Source organism: Canis aureus, chromosome 18, assembly GCF_053574225.1.
Source record: "Canis aureus isolate CA01 chromosome 18, VMU_Caureus_v.1.0, whole genome shotgun sequence".
Taxonomy (NCBI): domain Eukaryota; kingdom Metazoa; phylum Chordata; class Mammalia; order Carnivora; family Canidae; genus Canis; species Canis aureus.
In genome coordinates this window covers 43278045-43301626 of record NC_135628.1, presented here as the reverse complement: position 1 = coordinate 43301626, position 23582 = coordinate 43278045, and the positions used below count along the sequence as shown (strand labels likewise).

The window sequence follows — 23582 nt, the reverse complement described above, 5'->3', positions numbered from 1 at the left end:
TTAAAATATTTTTTTAAATTTTTATTTATTTATGATAGTCACAGAGAGAGAGAGAGAGAGACAGAGACACAGGCAGAGGGAGAAGCAGGCTCCATGCAGGGAGCCGATACACATATGTATACTACTGCTTTTTTTATATATACTACTACTTCTTTATCTAATCATCTATTGATGGATACTTGGGCTGCTTCCATAATTTGGCTGTTGTAAATATGCTTGTAATTAATGCTGCCATAAACATAGGGATGCGTATATCATTCAAATTAGTGTTTTTGTATTTTTTGGGTAAATACCCGGTAGTGCAATTACTGGATTGAATTAATGGATCATTTGGTAATTCTATTTTTAATTTTTGGGGGAATCCCTTTTTGTACAGTGATTCTACCAGTTTACATTCCCACCAATAGTGCATCAGGATTCCTTTTTCTGCATATCCTTGCCAACACTTGCTGTTTCTTGTGTTTTTGATTTTAGCCATTCTGACAGGTGTAACGTGTGGTTTTGATTAGCATTTCCCTGATGATCAGTGATATTGAGCACTGTTTCATGTATTTGTTGGCTATCTGTGTGTCTTCTTTGGAGAAATGTGTGTTCATGTCTTCTGCCCTTTTTTAATTGGATTACTTCTTTGTTTTGGTGTTGAATTGTATAAGTTCTTTTTTTTTTAAGATTTTATTTATTTATCCATGAGAGACACAGAGAGATGCGGAGAGAGAGGCAGAGACACAAGCAGAGGGAGAAGCCGGCTCCATGCAGGGAGCCCATGCGGGACTTGACCCCGACCCTGGGTCTCCAGGATCACGTTCCGGGCTGAAGACGGCGCTAAACCGATGAGCCACCCAGACTGCCCTGAGTTGTATAAGTTCTTTACAGATTTGGAATACTAAACTTTTTATTGAGTATGTCATTTGTAAGTATCTTCTCCCACTCTGTCTTTTTTTTTTTTTTTTTTTTTATTGGTGTTCAATTTACTAACATACAGAATAACACCCAGTGCCCGTCACCCATTCACTCCCACCCCCCGCCCTCCTCCCCTTCTACCACCCCTAGTTCGTTTCCCAGAGTTAGCAGTCTTTATCACTCTGTCATTTGTAAGTATCTTCTCCCACTCAGTAAGTTGTCTCTTAGTTTTGTTGATTATCTCCTTCACTGTGCAGAAACTTTTTCTTTTGATGTAGTCCAATTAGTTTATTTTTCCTTTTGTTTCCCTGGCCTCTGGAGACATATCTTAAAAAATATTGCTATGGCCAATGTCAGAGAAGTTACTGCCTATGCTATTAGGACTTTTATGAATTCAGATCTCACATTTAGGTCTTTAAGTTTTTTGTGTGTGGTGTAAGAAAGTGATTCACTTTCATTCTTTTGCATCTAGATGTCTAATTTCTCAACACCATTTGTTGAAGAGACTTTTTTCCATTAGATATTGCCTCCTTTCTCAAGGTTTATTGACCATAAAATTATGGGTTTATTTCTGGACTCTTATTCTGATAATCTGTGTGTCGTTTTTGTGCCACTACCATACTATTTTGATTACTACAGCTTTGTAGTGTATCTTGAAATCTGGGATTGTGACTCCTCCAGTTTTTTTTTTTTTTTTTAAGATTGTTTTGGCTATTCAGGGTCTTTTGTGGTTCTATACAAATCCAAGGACTGTTTGTTCTAGTTGTGTGAAAAATGCTATTGGTATTTTGGTAGGAATTGCATTAAATCTGTAGACTGCTTTGGGTAGTATGGACATTTTAATAATATTTGTTCTTCTAATCCATGATCATGTAATATCTTTTCATTTGTGTGGTCTTCAGTTTCTTCCTCAGTGTTTTATAGTTGGTCTTTTCACTTCCTTGGTTAATTTTATCTCTAGGTATTATTTTTGGTACAACTATAAATAGGATTGTTTTCTTTTTGGGAGGAGATTGTTTTCTTAACTTCTCTTTCTACTGCTTCATTATTAGTATTGCAAAAAATTTCTGTGTATTGATTTTGTGTCCTGCAACTTGATTCATTTATTGCTTGTAGTAGTTTTTTTGTGGAGTCTTTAGGGTTTTCTCTATAAAGTATCATGTCATCTGCAAAAGTTTTGTTTCTTCCTTACCAGTTTAGGTGACTTTTATTTCTTTTTTCATCTGATTGGTGTGGCTAGGACTTCCTAGTACTATGTTGAATAAAAGTGGTGAGAGTGGACATCCTTGTCTTATTTCTGACCTTAGGGAAAACTCTGTTTTTCACCATTGAGTGTGATGTTAGATATGGGTTTTTCATATATGGCCCTTTTTGTATGGGAGGTATGTTTTCTCTAAATCTACTTTGTTAAGGGTTGTTACCATGGGAACACCTGTGTGGCTCAACAGTTGATCATCTGCCTAGAGCTCAGGGCATGATCCCAGGATCCAGGATCGAGTCTCACATTGGGCTCCCTACGAGGAGCCGCTTCTCCCTCTGCTTATGCCTCTGCCTCTCTTTCTCTCTCTCTGTCTCTCATGAATAAATAGATAAATCTTTTTTTAAAAAAGAGGGGGGTTGTTATCATGAATTTTAAAAAGAGGGGGGTTGTTATCATGAATGGATGTTGCACTTTGTCAGATGCTTTTTCTGCATCTATTGAAATGATTATATGATATTTATTCTTTCTCGTTGATATATAGCATCACATTGATTTACAAATATTGAGTCACCCTCACATTCTGGGAATAAGTACCACTTGATTGTGATAAATGACTGTTTAATGTTTTATCAGATTTGGTTTGCTAAGGATTTTTACATCTATGTTCATCAGAGATGAACATACGGCCTATAGTTCTGGGGTTTTTTGTAGTGTCTTTATCTGGTTTTGGTATCAGGATAATACTGACCTCATTACATAAGCTAGTATTATTATAAATTTGGTTTGTAACTCTTTTTTTTTTTCTTTCTAAATGATTTAAGAGATTGATACATTAAAAAAATTAGTCTAAAAGTTAGTATTATTGTGACTTTGGCTTGTAATTCTACATTTCTGTTGTCTACATATTTAGGAGATTAATGCTTTAAAAGAATTACTAGTTTATGTTTTGGGGCATACATTGTGTTAATATGTAATTTTGTGACATATAACCAAAAGGAATAGGAACAGAGCTCTAAAGGAGCAGAGTTTTTGTATGTTATTGAAGTTAAGCTGGTATAAATGCACATTGGAATATTACAACTTTAGCATGTTAAATGTAATCCCCATAGTAACCATAAAGAAAAAATACCTATGGAACACAAAAGTAAATACGAAGGGAATTTAAGCATTGCACAGCAAAACAATTTTTAGCTAAACTCAAAAGAAGATTATAAGGCTGGAAATGAGGGTCAAAATGCTATATAGCATATAGAAAACAAATAGCAAAATGGTAGAAGTTAAATCTCCCATCAGTGATTATTTTAACTGTAAATTAATAAGCCAGTCACAAAAATGTGAACACTGTGATTCCACTTATATGAAGTACTTAGAGTAATCAGAATCGTAGAGACAAAAAGAATGGTGGATGTCAGGAGTTAAGGGAAATGGGGAATGGAAAGTTATCATTTAAGGAGTATAGAGTTTCAGGGTCCCTGGGTGTCTCAGTTAATTCAGCGTCTGCCTTCAGCTCAGGTCATGATCTCAGGGTCCTGGGATCAGGTTCTGCATTGGGCTCTATGCTCAGTGAGGAGTCTGCTTCTCCCTCTCCCTCTCCCCCTTAGCCCCCCACTCGTGGATGCTCTTTGGGGGAAATATGATAAAAGTTTAATATATATTAATATATATTAATAGTTGCTAATTATAAAACATGTTAGAACACTATTTTGATTTTTTTGCATTTAATACATTATGCACTAAGTTCTCATGTATTCATTCATGTACATGAGAACTCATGTAAAGCACAACACTTTAGAATTTTTTTTTATCAGAAGGGAAAAATCAGCGCACAGATTAAATGACTTTCACAAGACCATTAGGGGCAAAGCAGGAATGCAAAATTGTTTGGTTCCAAATGTATGTATTGCACTGCTATTATATAAAACAAACTATATGCATATGGTTATAAACACCAAGGTAAAAGATAACTTGCAAACATTGAATTGGCTGTAATGTATTAAGAGAATAGGATTATGTGACTTCATTTTTACTCTTTTGTGTAACATAAACTCATTGGGGGAAAAAATAGAAAATATAAATGAGCAAAAAAACTAAATAAATACAAGTTAGGTGTCATCTCATTCCCCCCAGATTTAACTACCATTATGTTGTTTCCTGTTTAAAAACTTATTTAACTGCTGTTTTGCCATGTTTTCAAATTAAAATATAATAAAATATGTGCTCGCTTCAGCAGCAAATATACTAAAATATAATAAAATAGAGGTATGGTACACATGATAATAAGCCAAGATAAACTGTGGAAAATTCAGCTATGATTACCTCAAGGGGCATAATAGTCATAAAGATTAACAGGGCTTAAAATGTTTAAATGTTAAGTAGAATTCTATGAATGGCTGCTATTAAATGTTAAATGGAACTCTATTAATGTCTGCTATTGATTATTCTCCATATACTAAACACTTTTCTTTTGGTGACTTCTATAGAAAGTTCAGCCTGCTCTCAATTTTTCTAATTCTTCCTTTAATTCTACCAATAAGGAGGAATGGTAATATAAATGAAGGTAAGGTAAGGGTATTTACTGAATCATAGAACCCTCACAGATTTCTCTTTCTTTTCTGCAACTTTGGTACTAGGACAGTCGTGGATCTGCTCTTGCTTGGGAGATGCCACTCCTTTGGTTAGGGTAAGATAACAAAACATCCCTTGGGGTGTGGTCTTGACCTCAGACCTCAGAATTTATAACTTATTCAGCAGTGCAAAATAGCCATGCCTAGTTGAGGAGCTGTCTTCTGATTTGAGACTCAGGGAGCAAGACTCCCTAGTTTTATGGATCTGCCATGCCCAGGACCTCCAACCAGCCAGGGAATGGTATTAGGAGCTAGGTCTGAAAGCAACTTACATCATTTCTGCCTATGTTTCATTTGGAGAAGTCAATCACAGGAGCAACACCTAACCACAAGGGAAGCTTGGAGACGTTATCTAGTAGGATGCCAAGAAGGAACAGAAAATGGGGTCTGTTGTAGAGGTAACGGTAGCAGTTACCACATATGCCCTAACCTGGTCTGGGATGAGTGGATGGATTTGGCTATGTTCTATGCTTTCAGATGAAGTTTCCTTTTGCTGGTATTTAAATTTGTCTTATTCATCATCAGCATTGTGAAAATAAGGTTAGGGATAAAAGAAACTACTCACCTGTTCCGGTTATAATCTGCTAAGATATATCAGTAAAAAACAATCTAATTGGACTCATTTTCTATAATACTAGATACAAAGAAATAAATTAACTCTTCTTTTATGAGCTACCAACAGGCATCTTATGTCACAGAAAAGAGCCTGAGAAAATGAGGCCAAAACATAGAATCTTAAACAGGAGAAAAGCAAAGCATCCTGATACTGCTCAGTTTCTCTATGTAGTTGAAACAAAAACTTTACAAAGCCCTCATTCTTTGGGAAAAAATATTTTTAAAAATACTAACTTCTTTAAGAATGGAAATTAGCTTCTTATCAGTAAAATTTGTTAGCTAGATAGCCAAAAGAAATGCATTTTTGGTTTTGACAACATACTTTTTACAAGATAAAAATTTTCTTAGTGCAGACAAGTTGCTAGTTTACTTTTCTGTTACACAAATGAAACCTTTAATTGATTTCATTGCTTCAAATGTTTGTGAAAAATTATTTAGCTAAATCAGAAGAGTCAAAATAATAATTGTGAAAATTATATATAGTTTTGAATTGTATTTGTTTATGTAAATTATTCAAGAGTAAGCCTCCTAAGCTCTTTTTTTGAAAGATGCATTGTATTCACAGACTCTAGAAACTACAGTTTTAACTATTCTCTTCCTACTACAGTACAATGCTAATAAACAGTTTTTGCCCTCAGAATCCAAACACAATGCAGTATTTTCTTCCTCACCGTTAACTTAAAGCTGGTTTCATCTGGAGCTTCTTTGGCTTCAGTTGTGTAAGCTGATTTTTGTTTGTTTTAAGCTTAACTGCAATGGAAAGAGTTTTGACAAAACAGTATTTTCTTGGTCTCTAGGAATACTCATGCACTGTTAGTAGGAATGTAAATTGGTGTAGCCACTGGGGAAAACAGTATGGATGTTCCTCAAGTTAAAAATAGAACTACCCTATGATCCAGTAATCACACTCTTGAGTATTTACCCCAAAAATACAAAAACATTAATTCAGAGGGATACATGCACCCCTATATTTATGGCAGTATTATTTGCAATAGCCAAATTATAGACGCAGCCCAAGTGTTCACCAATATATGAATGGGTAAAGGTGCTATGGTATAACTACTTTTTTGACTTGTATTATTTTCAACTTACAGTGTGTTTATTGGGATGTAACCATATTAAAAGTTGAGAGAGATTTGTAGAGGATTACTGACCTTGGCTCTGATTTATGTTTAACAGACCTATCCCATTCCTAATGGAGAAATGGTAGGACATTCATTTCTGTTTTTAAGCCAGCGTCTAAAATGAAATTTCTCTGCTTTGTAACTCCAATGCAAGTTACTAATGACCTTATTACCTATAAATCTTGGGTTGTATAAAAGCATTGTATAACAAAGAATTTTTAATGGAATCATTTCTTTTTAAAAATTATTAATCATAATTCCAAGGTAACAGAACAAGTACACAAAATAGTGTCTCTCATATTTTATTATGATAACATTAAAGTGGTAGCCATAAATTGTCATTATCTCTTAGGAATGCCTGAAAAGAGACATAACATGCAGTTCTCTTATACCCAGTTTCAATTATATAAGTACATCATAAGTTTTCAGCTTTTATTATGGGTACACTGTTCAGAATTTAATTGCACATGTAAAAAGTTTTAAAGCTGTTATTTTGTCCATAATTTCATATGCTCCTATCATAGTTAGTGCCCGAGTTAGTTGGTCTCTTAAAGCAGCAGTAGTTAGTGACAAGTTGATACTTTCTGTTTTCCACTTATGAAGTGCTTGGAGGACTCTCTCACTTAATGAAACAGAGCTGAAAATTTTAAAGATAATATTATTTTATCTTACCAGTTAAGAAGATTTAAATTACTTAAATACTGTATACCTAGGTTTTCAAACCAATTTACCAGATTGAAGTGAGGATTAAGTTATTGGTGAAGATAGTTCATATAATATTAGCACCAAGCTTGGCAAATACTGAAAGTCAGCCCCATGCCAACCCTTGTTTCTTTGTAGGAAATCAATTAACATTTAGTTCTAAGATTTACTCAAGATCTCAAAACAGTAATTATGGGTTTTTTATTCTAAGGCAGTGTATTACTGCTACAGTACTACATGCTTTATAACTTGATCTATGGGACACCTGGGTGGCTCAGCGGTTGGGCATCTGCCTTTGGCTCAGGGCGTGATTCTGGATTCCTAGGATCAGGATCGAGTCCCACATCGGACTCCCTGCATGGAGTCTGCTTTTCCTCCCTCTGCCTGTGTCTCTGCCTCTCTTTCTGTGTCTCTCAAAAATAAATAAAATTTTATTAAAAAAATAATAACTTGATCTCATGAAAACTCTCTTAGGTAAATATATCCATTTTATCAGTGGAAAAACTAAAGTACTGAGAAGTTAAGGGACTTATCCAAGGTCACAAAACTAGTTGTACTTTAAAGCCAAACAGTCTTCCATGAGAGCCTTTACTTTTAACCACTATACCCACATGGTTCTCAAATATATTATAAACTAAAATCAGAGTCTTTTACAGCAAATTAAAATTCATGTTAATATAATATTTCAAAACCTTGTAATATCAAAATGATATAAATCAGAATATGAGAATAGCTTATACCACATGTTGTTCTTCATACATACCTTTTTGTAGACATATCTGTTTCTGAGATTGCCAGGTTTAATTTTTGACACAAATATTTAAAATTTGTTATACTGATATTATTGGCAACTATGATGAAGATCTTCTCTAGGATTTTCTCTACATTTGAACATAAAAAGAAAATTTAAGCAATTTCCTTTGAAAAACGTACTCTATTTTGAGCTTATTATTATATCTGGGTTCCTTACTTCTGTGCTCCTATCAAATGTCTGTGTCAAGTAAAATTGAAAAGTAAGATGCAGACCTAACATACAAACTGAAATTCGAACCATTTGTTCAATTTTGTCCAAAATCTTAATAATCAAAAACATGTAATGACCATTTAAAAGTATATTATAAGCAACTTTAAAGTGATTTTCAAAACTTTCTTTAATTCTCTAAGGATTTGAAATGAATTTAATTCCATCCTTTGATTCTAGCTTTTTAATTGTCTTCTTTATGTAGCATCATAAAAAGCCAAGTTCACATCTACTATAAATATAATGTATATATGTATATTTTATATTCAAATCATTTATTTAATGAATGCTGCCTTAGATCTTAGACTAGATCTATTTTTGTTGTTGTTAAAGTACTTTGGGAATTTTTAAGAACTAGCAATCTCCCACCCCTCTGTAATCATCTCAGTCCCTCAGGCTAGATTGTATGCTAATGATATAAATGAAAGTCCAATATCCTAAGCAAAATTTTAAGGAAGGAATCCCATGTTCTTTGTTAATTGGAGAATAAGTATATCTCCCATGATGACTTCCTCTCCTCTCTCTCAGGGTGCCTGCAGTGTGAGGGCACCTTGGGTAAGATATAAATGGCTAGGGTTCTCTCATTTTTGCTGACTTTGGTCTGTTGCCACCTCTATAAAATTCTGTTACTTAATAAGAATACTTTATGGATTCTTGGAAACTCCTAAATACTTTATAGAAATAATTATCATAAAATATTCCTTTTTAATGATAATAATTAGCAGGACCAACTTGCATAACAAGTTAGGAAAAACAGCTACTGTGACTTTTAATTTTATCTCTTAGTTTCTTTCTATCAATGAGGCCTAAGTCTTAGAGAAACTTCTAACTGGTAGCCATGCATATGGATGTATGTTGTGCCTTAAAGAGGACTGTACATTTTTAGTGACCATCTAGCTAGACTGTGAGATTATTGCTGATATAAGCTCCTGATTACACAGACAAGGACATTATAGAATGATTTGGGGGTGGGGACAGTTTTGTGTATTTCCCCAAATCTGGATCCATACTAATTAAATTGATTTAATACTTCTTAAATACTCATTGAATTGGAGAACCAAAATCTGGATGACAGCTGTCACTGATTGTGACAAGCAAAGTCAGAGTCCCAGGAAAAAAGCTTAGTTGTTGGGAATTTACCCCTAAGGAAAGAATTAGTTGGTGAAATTTCCATGTGAAAGGCTTGCAGAAACTGATCTCCATCTGGCCCATCTAAAGGACATTGAAAGAAAATGGACACACTCTCTGAAATAATCAGGGACAATCAATGGAATACTTAAGGACAAAGAATGGAGAGTACCCACCACTGTACACAGGTGATCATAGTGGGCCAAAAGCTGATTGGCTTCAGTACAAAAGATTTAAGTACTTTCTTCAAGGCTAGATAAGAATTTTGGAACTACTACATGTGGTGATACAGATCAGAACCAGTAAAGAGATTTTTATGTGGCCTAAGTCTGGGCACAACCATGATGAACAACCTGTTTGAAGGGCATTGAGCAGCCAATCCATCCACTTGGGTTTGCCTGTTTTCAATGGTTTAGTTTATATAGACCCAGATTAAATCATCTGAATTATCAAAATAAACTCCTAACCTTCAGAAAAGGGAAGATGATAAATATTTTAATGCCTCTACCACATTGAAAGCATACTATCTTTTTAAAGTATACTATCTTTTTAATTTATAGATGATACTAGAAAATTACGTATAAGCTAGTAGGTCACTCACTGATCACCTACCGTCTCTTTGATCTGCCCTCTGTAGATAGTGTACAATAGTATACAGTTGTTTTCCTTTACAGATTTCCATTGGAGGTCTCAGCAAAGGGTTATCATCAAAATTTATCTCCTTCAGTGAAAAAAGATTATGGATACCAATAGGCAGAGCTGTTAGATTATTTCCTAGTAGAAAAGAAGTTATAATTAAATTATATACCTTTCTGTATAAGGAAAAAATACGAAGATAATAACAACTACTTATAGGGTATTTACTGTATCTTACTAGCAATGTACCAGATATACCAGGTATAAATTCTTATCATTGTCTCCTTGCTAGGAATGAAAAGGAAGTATAGAAATAGAACTTTTCTCTCAGAAGATGGCAAAATGACATAGGAAGCTGTTCTCTTAAAGTATAGGAAAGGACTTTACAAAGTAGGTGTGATAGTAATTTTTTAAATAAACTTTTTATTTTGAATAATTTCAGATTTGCAGCAAGTTGCAGAAATTGTAGAGAATTCTTGTATATTCCCCATCCAGTTTTAGTTTCCCCTAGTGTTATCATCTCACATTATTGTATTATATTTGTCAAAACTAGGAAACATTGGCATATTATTATTAAATAAACCAGACAATTTTGGATTTCATTAGTTTTTCTCTCAATGTCTTTTTCTGTTCCAGAATCCATTACCCGATAACACATTGCAGACAGTTATGTCTTCTTTGTCTCCTCTGGTCTGAGACGGTTGGTCTTTCCTTGTTTATCATTATCTTGACAGCTGAGTGGTACTGATTAGATATTTTTGTAGAATATTCCTTAATTTGAGTTTATCTAATATATTTCCTCATGATTAGACTGGGGTTATGGGTTTCTGGAAAGAATACTACAGAGGTGAAAAGCTCTCATCACATCACAGCAGGGATACCTCATACCCATATAACATCACTAGCAATATTAAGCTTGATCTCTTGGCTAAAACAGTGTCTTGCCGGGTTTCTCTGATAAAATGTTTTGATTTTTTTCCTTGTCCATACTCTATTTTTTTGGAACTGAGTTACTAAGTCTAGTCCACCCTCAACGAGTGGGGATTAAACTCTACTTCCCTAAAGTGTAATGTTTTCAAGACACCTTAATCCAACATAAACTGAACACAAAAAAGTAAAACTGTGGTAACAAGATAAGACTTTGAATCATTTAGAGGGGAACTGGCCTATAAGATTGCCTTTTTATTATTTATACATATATAGTTACATTGTTTATAGTCATAAAAGAACCTGCTTCCTTTCAGTGAAGAATAGCATTCAAACCAAGATCAAGATACTAGTTTTGCTCATTGCTTCTGGGAATGTGTATATATATATGTATGTGTGTGTATATATATATATGTATATATATATATATATATACACACACACATACGTACACACACGTACATAAACATACCTACACATATAGGTGGGACTTTATAATGTACATTCTAAGCTCATAATTATAAACATATACATTATACATCTGTGTAATATATGTGAATCACAGCATATAGTATTTAGGGTCTGGCTTTTTTTATTTAGCATAATGCATGAGATTTATTGGTGTTTAATGATGTATCAAGTTTGTTCCTTTTTATTAATGAGAAATATTCAATTATATGGATGTACATACTTTATCCATTCACTAACTAATGGACATTTTGAATGATTCCATTTTTTGGTGATTATGAATAAAACCACTCTATATATTTGCACTCAGTTTTTTATTGAACATAATTTTTCATTTCACTTGAAATCAAAGTGTGGTTGGAGTATGATTGGTAGGTTGTATGGCAAATATACATATAACTTTATAAAAAATTATGAAACTGTTTTCCAGAGTGTGTATCATTTTGCATTCCTACCATCAGTGTATCAGAGTTGTAGTTACAGCTTTTGGTATTGTCAGATTTTAATTTTAGTTATTCTGATAGCAGTTCTCACTGTAGCAGCTCTTTCTGCCCTCAGGTCCTGTCCTCTGCTCTAATAAAAGCACCTTTCTGCACTCCCCCAAAAAAAACTCATTGTAGATTTAATTTGCATTTCTCTCATGACTAATGATTTGCATATATTTCCTTCTGCTTATTTGCCATTAATATACATTCTTTGTAATGTATCTGTTCAAAATCTGTGCCAATTTTTGAGTCAACTATTTAATATTGACTTCTGATAATTAAATAAATATTTTCTTTTAGTCTGTAGCTTTTCATTCTTTTAACTGAATGCTTTAGTTAAAAGAATGAAACACCTTTTGAAGGACAAAGGTTTCTAATTTTGATGAAGTCCAATTCATTTTTTTGTGGATTGTGATTTTGTTGTTATACCTAAGAGAACTTTGCCAAAGTTACAAATGTTTTCTTCTATGCTTTTATATAGAAGTTTTACAGTTTTAGCTTTTACAGTTAGGTCTGTGATTCATTTTCATTTGATGTCTTATATGGTATATGGTATAGATTAAAGGTTTTTTTTGGGGGGGGTGTCCCTTTTTTTTTTTTTTTTTGATTGTTGCAGTTTGTTTTAGTTTTTGGCTTGTGGCCATCTAGTTGCTCTAGCATTATTTCTTGATACTTGCATATTTGTCAAAAACCAATTGACCGGGATCCCTGGGTGGCGCAGTGGTTTGGCGCCTGCCTTTGGCCCAGGGCGCGATCCTGGAGACCCGGGATCGAATCCCACGTCGGGCTCCCGGTGCATGGAGCCTGCTTCTCCCTCTGCCTGTGTCTCTGCCTCTCTCTCTCTGTGTGACTATCATAAATAAATAAAAATTAAAAAAAAAAAAACCAATTGACCATATATGCATGGGTCTATTTCTACACTCTCTATTCTTTTCCATTGATCTCTGTCATTTTGCCAGTAGTACACTGTCTAGCCAATGACATACATAGCTTCTCATAAGGCCTAAAATCAGGTTGTATGAGTCCTTCAACTGTGTTCTTTTTTAAAAATAATTTTAGCTATTCTATTTCTTTTGCCTTTTATATAAAATTTTGGAATTAGCTCATTGTTTTCTAAAATAAAAAACCTTGGGATGCCTGGGTGGCTCAGTGGTTGAGCATCTGCCTTTGGCTCAGGGCATGATCCTGGAGCCCCAGGATCGAGTCCCACATTGGGATCCCCACAGGAAGCCTGCTTCTCCCTCTGCCTATGTCTCTACCTCTCTCTCTGTGTGTCTCTCATGAATAAATAAATAAAATCTTAAAAAAAAAAAAAAAAACCTTGCTGGGATGTATATAGGAATTGAGTTGAATTTAAAAATACATTAGAGATCTGCCTGTGTCTCTGCCTCTCTGTCTCTATGAATAAATAAAAACCTTTTAAAAAAAACTTAAAAAAATACATTAGAGAGAAGAGACATATAATAACAATATTGAGTCTTCCAGTTTATGAATGCTATGTTTTTCTCTATTTGGGCCTTGTTTGAATCATTTTGTCCATCTTTGTAGTTTTCAGCAGATAGACCTTACATATGCTTTGTCAGATTTATACCTATTATATGGGTTCTTTGGTGTTATTTTAAATGGTACTTTTAAAAGTATTCAATTTCCAATCATTCATTACTAGTATACAGTTACTAGAAATACAAATGACTTTTTATATTAACCTTTTATATGGCAATCTTGCTAACCTCACTTATTAGTTCAAGAAGCTTTTTTTGTAGATTCTTTGTGATTTTCTACTTAGACAATCTGTCTTTATAACCAGAGACAGTTTTTTTCCTTCTTCCTTTCCAATATGTATACTTTTAATTTCTTTTTGTTGTTGTTGTTGTTGCAATACTTAGGACTTACAGTATAATGTTTAAGAAGAGTGGTAAGAAAGGGCAGCCTTGTTTTACTCCTGATCACAATGGAAAATAGTTAAATTCTTTACCATTGAGTGTGGTATTAGCTGTAGCTTTTTGCAGATGCCTTTTCTCAAGTTGAGAAAGTTACTGTCTATTCCTTCTTTGATGAGAGATTTTGCTGTTGTTTGCTTTGTAAAATCATAAATGGATATTGTATTTTGTCATAGGCTTTTTGCTTTTTGTATATCTAGTAAGATCTTCATATGGCTTTTCCTTACTCTATTGCTGTGGTGAATTACACTGGTTAGTTCTTGAATGTTAACTCAACCTTGCACTTCTGGGATAAATCCCACATAGGATATTGATCTGCACATTTCCTCTCTATCGATATCTATGCTTTATCATACTACCAAGATGATGCTGACCTCATAGAATGAGTGGGGAAGTGTTTTATCATCACTTTTATGAAAGAGGATTTTAGAAGTTGGCATTATTCCTTCTTTAAATACTTGATAGAATTCACCAATGAAATCATCTAGGCCCACTTTAACAAATTTGGGCTATCTATCAGTCCCCAATGATGCCTCTTGTTATTTATCACCATGTTTAGTCCCTTCCCATATTATACCAAGTTTGGTCTGTATGATCAAAAGAATAGAGTAGAAGTGATGGTATGTCACTTCCAAGATTTGTTTTAGTAGTTTTGGATTTTTTTGTTGTTGTTTTTAGCTTTGGATTTTTTAGAAAAGATTTTATTTATTTGAGAGAAAGAGCTAGTGAGCAGCGGGAAGAACAGAGGGAGAGGGACAAGCAGATTCCACGCTAAGCATGGAGCCTGACAACAGGCTCTGCCTCATAACGCTGAGATCATGATCTGAGCCCAAAACCAAGAGTTGCATGCTTAACAAACTGTGCCATCCAGGCACCCCAGCTTTGGATTTTTTTAAAGAAACATTTTAGGTTCATAGCAAAATTGAGTGTTCAGAAATTCCCCATATACTCGCTGCCCCCCAGACATGCATAGCTTTATAGCAAAATAGTTTTGCTGTTTTGGTATAAAAGAACCCAACTGCTTCTGCTTCTTGCAGCCTGCCTAGTCTAAGGGCTCTGATGAGCCTGGTACTTCCTGAAGCCTGGTGGTGGCCACTCAGGATGAGGGCTCAGTGTTGACTTTGCCAGGATGACTACCAACCTGCTTCCTCTTGGCTTCCAGGGCCAAGTCACAGGTGATTGTGCTGCTGAAGGCCTGGGAAGATTTCCAGCATTCTGGGGACTCCCAACACTGTAGCCATGAATGGGAAAGTAGACTTCCTGGAAAAGAAGCTTGCCCAACAGTGACCTGGGTCCACCATCGGGAGACCCAGGTGGTGAGGGATGGCTTCCCGAGGATACTCTGCACTTCCACAGGAGCTGTTACAAAAAGTGGAACCCAGGCAGTGCCAGTAACAGTGGGTGGCCATAAGTACGTGACCATAAGTATGACGCTAGAGGGGATGGCTGCCATGCTATTGCCTGTGGGCTGATGGAAACCTCTGCAGAGACCCCTTGCAGGCCTCAGGGCTTGATCACTTATGGCAGGGACAGGACGCTTATCACAAGATTAGGTTTTTAAAGACTACTGACTCTGTCTTGGGCATAGTCTCTCTCCCACTCTCTTGTATCACTGGCTCTGGGGGAAACCAGTTGCCATGTCATGGACAGGCTTATATGGAACTAAAATGAAGAACTAGAGCCTTCTGCCAATAGCCACATAAAGAAGCTTTGGGGCAGCCCCGGTGGCGCAGCGGTTTAGCGCTGCCTGCAGCCCAGGGCCGTGATCCTGGAGACCCTGGATCGAGTCCCACGTTGGGCTCCCTGCATGGAGCCTGCTTCTCCCTCTGCCTGTGTATCTGCCCCTCTCTCTCTCTCTCTCTCTCTGTCTTTCATGAATAAATAAAATCTTAAAAAAAAAAAAAAGAAACCGTGTGAAATAAATGTTTGTTAATTTAAGGAGCTAAACTTTGTAGAAATTTGTGATACAATAGGTAACTAATATTACAGCTAGTGGCTGAAAGTAAGAACTCAGGGGCGCCTGGACGGCTGAGTTGGTTAAGCACCTGCCTTCGACTCAGGTCATGATCCTGGGGTCCTGGGACTAAGCCCCATGTCAGGCTCCCTGCTCCATGAGGAGTCTGCTTCTCCTACTCCCTCTGCCCATCACTCCCCCTCTTGTGAGTGCTCTCTCTCTCTCTCTCTCTAACAAAATATTTTAGAAAAATAAAAGTAAGAATTCAGATATAAAGAGCTGCTAACTGCAGGGAGGGAGTTTATATTTTTAGTCCAGCCAATCTAAGTGCCTGATGAAGCAATAGCAGCAACAACAAAAACCAACATTCTTTGGAGAGAAACCAAACAGATTATAGAGTCCTGGGGTCAAAAATAGAGAAAAAAGAAAATGTGGCTCACTCCCAAGAGAAAAAATGACATTTAAGAATTTTAAAAAAGCTGGGCAGCCCTAGCCCTGGTGGCTCAGCAGTTTAGCAACACCTTCGGCCCAGGGCGTGATCCCGGAGTTCCGGGATTGAGTTCCAAGTCAGACTCCCTGCATGGAGCCTGCTTCTCCCTCTGCCTGTGTCTCTGCCTCTTTGTGTCTCTCATGAATAAATAAATTTAAAATCTTAAGAAAAAAATTTTTAAAGCAGCTAATATAGCTCTGCTGAAGAATATAAAGAAAGATATACCTTATAATCAATGAATAAAATAGGAAATCTTAGGGGAGGTGTATGAACTATAAAAAAGAAATAAATGGAAATTCTAGAACTAAATATACAAAAAGCAAATTCTATTATGGATATCCGATATCCATAATAAAAAATTAACTGGGTGGATTTAACAGCAAAACAGCGTTGGTAGACAAGGCAATGAAGTTGAAGATCTGATCCCTAAAGCTTTGTGTTACATGCATAACACACACACACACACGTTAGAGTTTTACAAAACAGGGCAGCCTCGGTGGCGCAGCGGTTTAGCGCCGCCTGCAGGCCAGGGTGTGATCCTGGAGACCCTGGATCAAGTCCCACGTCAGGCTCTCTGCATGGTGCCTGCTTCTCTCTCTGCCTGTCTCTGCCTCCCTCCCTCTCTCTCTCTCTCTCTATGAATAAATAAAGTCTTAAAAAAAAAAACAAAAGGGTTTTATAAAACAATATGAAAAGGTAATTAGAACCTCACAAGGAGAAGAAAGAAAATGAGCCAGAAAAAATATTTGAAAATATAATGGTTGAAAAATTTCTCAAATTTGGTAAAATACTTAACTATACCAACAGGAGGCTCAGTGAAATCCAAGCAGTATAAATACAAAACAAACAAACCACATTTAGGATGGCTGTCACAGAAAATTCAGAGTAGGGCTCTCAAAGAATCAGCCCCTCCACTGAATCCATCATAAGCTGGAAAAGACTGATAGAAACAGCTTTTTAAGAATTCTGGAATTTAATCCAAACCATACAGTAATCAGGAGAGTGTTCAATGAGGATAAAAGCAGAATTAAGAGAACCCTGAAGCTTTTTCACTCATTTCCCTACCATCCTCCATTTCCCAGCATGGCTGTGGCTGCCACTGGGATGGCACATACTGACATTCCTGATGCAGCTTATGGGTGTCAAGAGAGCTAATAACAACCTTGTCCTTAGAATATTGTGGTTTTGCATTTTGACCTATCTGGTACTTTCCCAAGGGACTGGCACAAAAGCTGACTTTTGTTTTGCTCTTCCCACTCACGTTGGAGTTGCTTTACCAGTGGCAGTTGCTGTAACATTTAAAGCAAACTGGAGCAAGGGACAGCAGGTAGGGCAAGCAGCAGACCCAAAAGCCCAGGAAGGAAGAGGGACAGGAAGAAGTTTCTTGAGGGAATAAAGGTTCAGAGGTGCCAGAGTGTATCCTGCAGAAAATGGAGTACAACGGGCACACCCAGGACTGGAGACATCTCAGAAGAAACCTGAGAAAATTCTACACTTGCACATGAGGTGGATCTCTGGGCTCTACACAATCAACAGAGGAAGACTAGGAGTTGCAGGTAGTCTTGCTTAGCACTGAAGTACCCCAACTTAGAGCTAAGCTGCAAGGATTGGGAGTGTAGTATTTTCTTTCTTCTTCTTCTTCTTTTTTTTTTTTTTTGTTCTAGATACTGAAAGATGAGAAAAGATATCTGTGCAAATACTAACCAAGAGAGACCTACAGTGGCTTTACTAATATCAGATAACATAAACTTTAAGTCAAAAACTGTTATAAAAGACAAAGAAGTATATATATATTTATAAAGGATCAGTATATAAAGAAGATATAACAATTATAAATATATAGACACCAAACAACAGAGCCCCCAAAACAGAAAGCAAGTATTGACAGAATTGAAGGTAGCAATAAGGAAGTTCTACAGTAATAGTTGAAGACTTTAATACTTCACTTTCAACAATTGATACAACATTTAGACAAAATGTCTAATAGGAAGCAGAGGACTTGAACAACAATATAGAGCAACTGGATCTAACAGACATACGTAGAATACTCAAACCAACAACAGTAGAATACACAATCTTCTCAAGTACAGATAGATGATTTTTCAAGGATTGACCATATCTTAGGCCACAAAACAAGTCTCAATAAATTAAAAGTGATTGAAATCATGCAGTATATCTTTTCTGGCCACTATAGAATGTAACAAGCAAAAATAACAGAAGGAAAACTGGAAATTTTACAACTTTAAATAACATATTTGTAAAATACCAAGTTTGTCACAAATGGAACCAAAGGAAGATTAGAAAATGTGAAGAGATTAAAGAAAATGAAAACACAATATAACAAAACTTACGGGTGCTTAAAAAAAATTAAGCTGGAAATACCAACAGTAAAAAAGAAGAAATACCTCAAATTAATAACTTTACACTTAAACCAACTAGAAAAGGATAAGCAAAGCCAAAGCTTTGCTTAGGAGTAATAAAAATTAAAGTAGATATAAATGAAACAGAATAAAAAACCAATAGAATCAATGAAACCAAAGTTGGTTCTTTAAAAAGATCAGCTAAGTTGATAAACTTTTACCTAGGTGAACTAAGAAAAAAGAGACAAGACTCAAATTACTGAGAATCAGATGTGAATATGGGAACATTACTGATTCTACAGAAATAAAAAGATTACATAGAGTACTATGAACATTATTATGCTAACAAATTAGATAACCTCGATTAAATGGGTAAATTCCTAGAAACAGAGAACCTACCAAGACTAAATCATGGAAAAACAGAAAATCAGAAAAACCTATAACTAGTGAGGAGATTTAATCAGAAACAAATATCTCAAAAAGAAAAACCCTGGGCCTGGTGGCGTCATTGATAAATTTTACCAAACATTTAAAGAAGAACAAATCTCACTTCTCAAACTTTTCCTGAAAACTGAAGAGGATGGAACTCCTCCTAGCTCATTCTACAAGGCCAATATTACCCTGTTACCAAAGCCAGAAAAATACAATACAAGAAAACTACAGAACAATATCCTTTATGAACTAATCCTCAACAAAATACTAGCAAACCAAATCCAACAAAATATTAAAAGGATATATCTCATGACCAGGTGGATTTATTTTGAAATGCAAGGGTGGTTCATTATAAGAAAATCAGTGAATGTAATATATGACATTGAGAGAAAAAAACACATGATAATCTCAGTTGGTGCAGAAAATCCATTTAACAAAATAAAATAAAAGAAAATAACCAAACTAGGAAGAGGAGGGAACTCCCTCAGTATGAGAAAGGGTATGTATGTATGTATTTTTTGTTAATTTTTAATATTAAAATTTATTTTTTCTCCATATTTGCAGCTTTTAAATAAAATATACTTTATTGATGTACAATACACATGATCAAAAACAAACCATTCACAAGTCAACCATATATATATGTCATTAACTACTTTAAGTTCATGGAGTATATTTTAAGTGTATTAAATGCATTAGTAGCTTTGTACAACCTCCCTATAACCCATCTTCAGAACACATTTCATCTTTTTTTTTCTTTTTTTTTACAAATTTATTTTTTATTTGTGTTCAATTTGCCAACATATAGAATAACACCCAGTGCTCATCCCATCAAGTGCCCCCCTCAGTGCCCGTCACCCAGTCACCCCCACCCCCCGCCCACCTCCCTTTCTACCACCCCTAGTTCGTTTCCCAGAATTAGGAGTCTCTCATGTTCTGTCTCCCTTTCTAATATTTCCCACTCATTTTTTCTCCTTTCCCCTCTATTCCCTTTCACTATTTTTTATATTCCCCAAATGAATGAGACCATATAATGTTTGTCCTTCTCTGATTGACTTACTTCACTCAGCATAATACCCTCTAGTTCCATCCACGTTGAAGCAAATGGTGGGTATTTGTCGTTTCTAATGGCTGAGTAATATTCCATTGTATACATAAACCACATCTTCTTTATCCGTTCATCTTTCGATGGACACGGAGGCTCCTTCCACAGTTTGGCTATTGTGGACATTGCTGCTATAAACCTCTGGGCACAGGTGTCCCAGCGTTTCACTGCATCTGTATCTTTGGGGTAAATCCCCAGCAGTGCAATTGCTGGGTCGTAGGGCAGGTCTATTTTTAACTCTTTGAGGAACCTCCACACAGTTTTCCAGAGTGGCTGCACCAGTTCACATTCCAACAGTGTATGTATGTATTTTTAAAGTTTATTTTTCTCAGTAATGTCTATACCCAATGTGGGCTCAAATTCACAACCCCAAGATGAAGAGTTGCATGCTCCTCTGTCATTCAAGTGCCTCAGAAAAGGTTATTTATGAGTAACCCACAGGTAATATCATACTCAAAGGTGAAACACTAAAAGCTTTCTCCTTACAATTGTCCCTAATATAGCCATAAGATAAAGATGCCTACTTTCATTACTGATATTCAAAATTGGGCTGGTAGTTCTAGCCAGCCCAGTTAGGCAAGAAAAAGAAATAAAATATATCCAGAGTAGAAAGGAAAATGTAAAATTATCTCTATTCACAGATGACATAAAACTATATATAGGAAATCCCAAATTGTTTTGAAATTGCCCCCTGCAATTCTCTAGAATTTAAGAATCTGGTTTTCTATTTCTGAAAAAAAAAATAGTATTATAATAAAGATTGCCCTTACACCCTAAATTGCTTGCTCAGATAACAAGCAGAAAAGACTATCCAATAGGAAAAGGATAGTCCCTTCAACAAATGGTGCTGGGAAAACTGCACAGCCACATGCAAAAGAATGAAACTGGGCCACTTTCTTAGACCATACACAAAAATAAATTCAAAATGGATTACATACCTAACCGTGAACCCTAAAACCATAAAAATTCTGGAAGAGAACATGGGCAGTAACTTATTTGATATCAGCTGTAGGAAATTCTTTCTAGATATGTCTCCTAAAGCAAGGGAAACAAAAGCAAAAATAAACTATTGGGACTACATCAAAATAAAAAGCTTCTGCACAGCAAAGGAAATAATCAAGGGAGCTAAAAGGCAACCTATAGAATGAGAGAAGATATTTGCAAAGACATATCTAGTAAAGAGTTAGAATCCAAAATATATAAAGAACTTGTAAAACTCAACACCCAAATAATGAATAATCCAATTTAAAAATGGACAGAAGATGCAAACAGACATTTCTCCAAAGAAGACCTCCAGATGGCCAACAGTTCACCTGTCAGAATGGCTAAAATAAACACAGGAAACAACAAGTGTTGGTGAGGATGTGGAGAAAAGGGAATCCTTGTGCACTGTTGGTGGGAATGCAAACAGGTGCAGCCATTATGAAAAACAGCATGGAGTTAAAAATAGAACTACTCTACTATACAGCAATTACACTACTAGGTATTTACCCAAAGAATACGAAAATACTAATTCAAAGGGAAACATGCACCCTGTTTATAGCAGCATTATTTACAATAGATAAATTATAGAAACAGCCCAAATGTCCATTGGTTAATGAATAGATAAAGGAGATGTGGTACATATATATATAATGGAATATTACTCAGCCATAAAAAGTATGAAATCTTGCCATTTGCAATGACCTGGATAGAATTAGAGTATTGTGCTAAGTAAAATTAATTTGTCAGAGAAAGACAAATACCATATGACTCGTATGTGGAATTTAAGAAACAGAACAAACAAATGAAGGGGTATTAAAAGAGAGGCAAGCCAAGAAACAAACTCTTAACTATAGAGAAAAAACTTGACAATTAATAGAAGAGAGGTGGGTAGAGGGGATGAGTTACATAGATGATGGGGATTAAGGAGTGCACTTGTGGTAAGCACTGGGTGATGTATGAAAGTGTTGAATCACTGTATTGTATACCTGAAACTAATATTACACTGTATGTTAACTAACGGTAACTGAAATAAAAACTTTAAAAAAAAATATGAGATTGACATAGGTTTAACATATAGACCAATGGAATAGAATTGAGAGTCCAGAAATATGGCCAATTAATTTTTGACAAAGGTGCTCAGACCATGCAAAGGGGAAAAATAATCTTTCAAAAAATGACGCTAGAATAACAAGAGATCTTCATGCAAAAGAATGAATGTGGATCCCTACCTCACACTATACACAAAGATTAATTCAAAATGGACCAACTTAAATATAAGAGATAAAATTATAAAAACTCTTAAAACATAGGGGGAAGTCTTAATGTCCTTGGATTTTGATAATGGATTAGTAGTTATGACACCAAAAACACAAGCAATAAAAAAAATAGTAGATAATTGGACTTCATCAAAATTTAAAACTTTTATGTGGCAAGGGACGCTATAAGGAAGAAAAGACAACCTATAAAGTGGGAGTAAATAATTGTAAAACCTATATCTGATGGGGTCTAGTATTCAGAATATATAAAGGACTCAACAACAGAACAACCCAATTAAAACCCAATTTAAAAATGGGCAAAGGACGGGCACCTGGGTGGCTCAGTTGGTTAAGTGTCCAACTCTTGGTTTTGGCTTAAGTCATGGTCTTAGGGTCCTGAGATGGGGCCCTGTGTCAGGCTCAGAGCTCAGCACAGGGTCTGCTTGTTCCCCTCTCTCTGTCCCCTTCTATAAATAAATAAAATCTTTAAAAAATAAGTACAAATAAAAATGGGAAAAGGAATTCAATAGTTCTCCAGAAAAGATATAAATCAACAAGCACCTAAAAAAATGCTCAAATCATAGTCACTAGGGAAATTCAGATCAAACCCACAAGGAGATACCACTTCACATTCACTAGCATAACTGTAATCCAAAAAAATGTAAACCAACAGTATTGAAAAGGATATGGAGAAATTCGAATCATTGTACATTGATGGTGCGAATGCAAAATGGTTCTACCTCGGTGGAAAATAATTTGACAGTTTTTCAAAAAATTTAAAATAAAACTATATTACACAGTAATTCTATCTCTAGGAATATACCCAAATAATTGAAAATGTACTGGAATAAACACGTGTGCACATGTTCATAGCAACACTATTCACAATAGCCAGAAAGGTGAAAGCAGCCCAAATGTCCATCAGAGGATGAACAGATCATCAAAGTATAGTAGATTCAAACAGTGTAATATTATTCAGCTATAAAAGGAATGAACTATGGCTACAAGCTACAACATAGATGAAGCTTGAAAGCATTATGCTAAGTGAAAGAAGCCAATCCAAAAAAATCATGTATTGTACAATTCCATTTGTATGATATATCCAGGATGTTAAGTATGTCCATAGAGATGTAATGCACATTGGTGATTACCGGAGGGAGAGAGGAAGGGAGAAGAGGGAGCAACTGCTTAATGAGTAAGGGTTTCCTTTGGGGTTGATGAATGTTTGGA

At 35.5% G+C, this 23582-nt stretch overlaps 2 protein-coding genes across 11 annotated transcripts in view; one reads left to right on the top strand and one right to left on the bottom strand.

Moving 5' to 3' along the window:
• ANKIB1 (ankyrin repeat and IBR domain containing 1) overlaps positions 1-23582 on the top strand; it is a 235388-nt gene that overhangs the window by 8126 nt on the left and 203680 nt on the right. The gene's annotated exons all lie outside the window — the stretch shown is intronic.
• Positions 6770-23582, bottom strand: part of LRRD1 (leucine rich repeats and death domain containing 1) — a 39919-nt gene continuing 23106 nt past the window's right edge. For 3 of the 5 annotated variants that reach the window (XM_077856996.1, XM_077856998.1, XM_077856997.1), the window contains 3 exons: positions 9928-10089; positions 7930-8047; positions 6770-7101 (listed from right to left, as the gene is read on the bottom strand). In XM_077856996.1, coding sequence (XP_077713122.1) covers positions 6915-7101; positions 7930-8047; positions 9928-10089 — 467 coding nt within the window. In that variant the 3' untranslated portion in view covers positions 6770-6914. The remainder of the gene's footprint in view (positions 7102-7929; positions 8048-9927; positions 10090-23582) is intronic. The other 2 variants (XM_077856999.1, XM_077857000.1) reach the window with 1 other exon arrangement.